The sequence below is a fragment of the Asparagus officinalis genome, chromosome 7, assembly GCF_001876935.1.
Source record: "Asparagus officinalis chromosome 7, Aspof.V1, whole genome shotgun sequence".
In the NCBI taxonomy this organism is placed as follows: Eukaryota; Viridiplantae; Streptophyta; class Magnoliopsida; order Asparagales; family Asparagaceae; genus Asparagus; species Asparagus officinalis.
The window spans coordinates 148,477,598-148,481,520 of NC_033800.1; the positions used below are offsets into that span (position 1 = coordinate 148,477,598).

A 3,923-nucleotide genomic window follows, 5' to 3' on the forward strand; every position below is an offset into this window, starting at 1 on the left:
GTGAAACCTTTAGAACCTTCATGTACCGGTTTCTAACATTTTTATTTGGTAACTACTTGATGCAGCTTACCTTTATGTTTCTGGTCCTCCCTTGCCTTCTATTGGGATACCTTGGTCAGGCTGCGTTTCTAATGGAAAATCTAACTCAGAATGAGCAGGTTTTCTTTTCTTCAATTCCAAGTAAGTTGAGGCTTTCTACTTTTCATTTTAATTCATAACTGAGCTAATGTATGACTTTAAGCGTGACATGCCTTGTAGCTCGTGATGTTGGATCTATATGTCAATTCCATGACTGCAAATATTCACATGCTGACTCAAATCTGTAAAGCAGATATTGGGCCTAGATGAGTTTCTTTATTCGGACAGTTGAAAACAACAACATTCACGTCTTGGTATATCTCCATCAAAGCTTAAATCATTCATCAATGGCCTCCTTGCTGAACTGAGCGCTACCATAATCCGATATGTGATCTCTCCTTCTAAACCTGTAGGCTTCATCCTAGAAGGTGAACCTGGAACCTCTTCATTATTCCTTGCAAGTGGTCCGATCCCTTCCATTTGAAAAACATGTACTAATTTGACACATTTGTGTATAATTTCTGTGTAGAAATTGAAACAAGTGCTTTCTTGAGTACACATAAATTCTTTCTGAGATATCTGCAATTATATTTCCAAGACGTCCTTGACCAATCTGATTTGTGTTGACCTGTTTCAGAGTGGAGTTTGGATAAATGTTTTCACTATATATATATAATCACATTACACAAGAAACTTAATCCAGCTGAAAAGGCCTCTTGGTATTCTTGTTGACTTGAATCTGAAAATTCCTCCTCTTGGGTTCTTTAAGAGCTAGTTTTTCATTGTTTGTTCTTAATTTCTTCCATCAGAATTTCCATTGACAAGCAGATTAACGCCATTTGAATCTTTTCAATTTCAAGATTTCAAGTTGTGCAGTGAGGTTCCACATTGTTATCTATGAGAGCTCCCTGCCATTACACTAAAATCCCGAAGTTCTGGTGAGGGTTGAGGGACATAGTTTTATACTCTTACACATAATCAATCTTTAGCAGCCTTATCATCATACCCTAGAAACTTGTAGTATTGCACAACGAGCCAGATAAGTTATTCATTCATCATGGTCTTTCATCTTCTGGTGATAACCTCCTAAGTTGTCTGTTTATCCGGGTTCGGCGGAAGTATAATTCATGATTTCCCCTTAGACCTGATCAAGATGTAGGTAATGAGATTATGTAAACATCCTAGTTCACAATTTATTGAACCATTAAGGCACATTCCAGCTTCAATGTAAAAGACATTGTTTAAGTGTGAAATTGGTTTTTGTCTTCTGTGGCCGGTACTTTTGGTTTGTCATTTTCGGAAAAAGGGTCTATATTATGAATTTTTGTTGTCCTGCAGGTGGAGCTTACTGGCCAGTCTTCCTTGTAGCTTCAGTAGCTGCACTTATTGCTAGTAGGGCTATGACAACTGCAACATTCTCATGCATAAAGCAAGCAACAGTTCTTGGATGCTTTCCTCGACTCAAAATCATACATACATCTCGAAAATTCATGGGTCAGATTTACATTCCAGTCATTAACTGGTTCTTGTTGGTTTCCTCTGTGGCATTTGTAGCGAGCTTTGGAAGCATAAATGAGCTGGGCAATGCATATGGTAATCCCATTTCATTTTCATTTTCCTTATTTTTCTTGACCATTATTATGTTTGTACATTATACCCTATTAACTCCTTACTCCTTATATTGTTTCATGTTGGAACTCTTCTGCAGGAATTGCTGAACTTGGGGTTATGATGATGACAACAATCTTAGTCGCTGTCATTATGCTTCTGATATGGCAAATTAACATTGTCGTTGCATTTTCCTTTCTCATTATCTTTCTGGGAGTGGAACTACTTTTCTTCTCCTCAGTTTTGGGTAGCGTAGGCGATGGAAGCTGGGTTTTGTTGGTCTTTGCAGCAGTACTGTTTATGATAATGTACATTTGGAACTATGGCAGCAAGTTGAAGTACGAAACTGAAGTTAAACATAAGCTCTCAACGGACTTGCTTACGGAATTAGGTTCCAACCTTGGTACTATTAGAGCCCCTGGAATTGGCTTAGTTTACAACGAATTAGTTAAAGGAGTTCCTGCAATATTTGGTCATTTTCTGACCACTCTTCCAGCGGTCCACTCTATGATCGTATTTGTATGCATAAAGTATGTGCCAGTTCCTGTAGTGCCTCAAAATGAGAGGTTTCTTTTCAGGCGTGTTTGTGCAAAAAACTATCACATGTTCCGTTGCGTCGCTAGGTATGCAGAACTAACTCAAAACTTTAGAGGTCCACATGAGTATTTGATCTACAATAACTTTATGGAAACATTTAAAAACTGTGGTGCCTGTCACTAAAGGAAGATTCTAACAGTTGATTTTTGGCCATTATGGAAGACAGACATAACTGTACATGTAGTATGTGTGTGCAGATGGAATTAGTTTTCCTTGATTGTTTTAGCGATTGCAATACTCTGTAGTGTGATGATGGTATACACTGTACAGTTCACTTTTCTTGTTTAGAATTTGATTTGGTTGCTGAATTCTAGGTATGGATATAAGGATGTGCGCAAGGAAAACCATCAAACATTTGAACAGCTTCTCATTGAGAGTCTTGAGAAGTTCATTCGCCGAGAAGCTCAAGAGAGATCATTGGAGAGCGATGAGGATAGTGACACTGAAACCGAAGAAGAGAACCCGTCCTCACGAATAGTTATAGCACCCAATGGCAGTTCTTACTCACTCAGTGTTCCTCTCCTGGGTGACTTCAACTGTATTGAGAAGCCAATCTGTGAGCCAAGTTCTTCCTTCATTGATACCCAAGATGATGAACTAACAGAAGCAGGGCAGAGTTTTGAGAGGGAGCTCTCATTCGTTCACAAGGCAAAAGAATCAGGGGTTGTTTATCTCCTTGGTCATGGTGATATTAGGGCCAGGAAAGATTCCTGGTTTATAAAGAAGCTGGTTATAAATTACTTCTATGCATTCTTGAGAAAGAACTGTAGAAGAGGGATCGCAACACTGAGTGTTCCTCATACAAATTTAATGCAAGTGGGCATGACTTACATGGTTTGAAATTTGAGTTACTTGGTTTTTCTTACTTCTGCTGAGTCATACTAACAGGTTAAGATCCAAACGCACATGGTTTATAGTGCTTGTAACTGTGTTTGGGAACTAAGAAAACTGACCAGAATTGAGAAAAGACAGTGAGATGATTCGTTGTAACTGTGAAGGATCGAGAAGGCGAGAAATATCAATACAGTGTAATTTCCCCCCCGTTTTCCTGTACTTTTTTTCCTTCATTTCCAAGGAAAATACAAGCTTAGCTACTGTATTTGTTGTATTTACACGGAAAATGTAATAAAAGATAGAGAATATTTATTTTCGATTTTCTGCAAAGAGAAGTGCCTTGTTACGGATTCTCAGTTTCTCACTTTTGTAGCATCATTGTTCATTTTGGAAGCATGTACAAGATTTGAGGATCATTTGGATCTGTTAGTTGAAACTATTGAAGGAGTTGTAAAGATCACTTTGTAGTCATGAACTTTGTTGATTGACCTTTCATTGTATTTGCTTTGACAGATATACTCTCTTTTCCACTTTCTTATCCAGTGTTGAACGTGCTTAACATGCTGAGAGGCGCTTATTATCTTATTTATTGTATTACTGGATGAATGGAGCTGTATATTGGGCGGTAATTGTTGTCAAGCAAAAAAAAAAAGCTGTAGTCATCATTGCTGATCAAATCATTGCTGGTGACCAATTTGGATGATCCGCTTTGAGAAGCCCAGCGATGCCAGCGATGTGAGGACAGGACGTTGAAGTACTTGTCATTATATTGAAACCTGCACGTCTCAAATTTTTAGAGCTTCTAG

At 38.2% G+C, this 3,923-nt stretch overlaps 1 protein-coding gene across 1 annotated transcript in view; it reads left to right on the forward strand.

Moving 5' to 3' along the window:
• Positions 1-3,653, forward strand: part of LOC109848276 (potassium transporter 7-like) — a 6,370-nt gene extending 2,717 nt beyond the window's left edge. The window contains exons 7-10 of the mRNA XM_020417701.1: positions 66-180; positions 1,417-1,671; positions 1,787-2,309; positions 2,598-3,653. Coding sequence (XP_020273290.1) covers positions 66-180; positions 1,417-1,671; positions 1,787-2,309; positions 2,598-3,123 — 1,419 coding nt within the window. The 3' untranslated portion in view covers positions 3,124-3,653. The remainder of the gene's footprint in view (positions 1-65; positions 181-1,416; positions 1,672-1,786; positions 2,310-2,597) is intronic.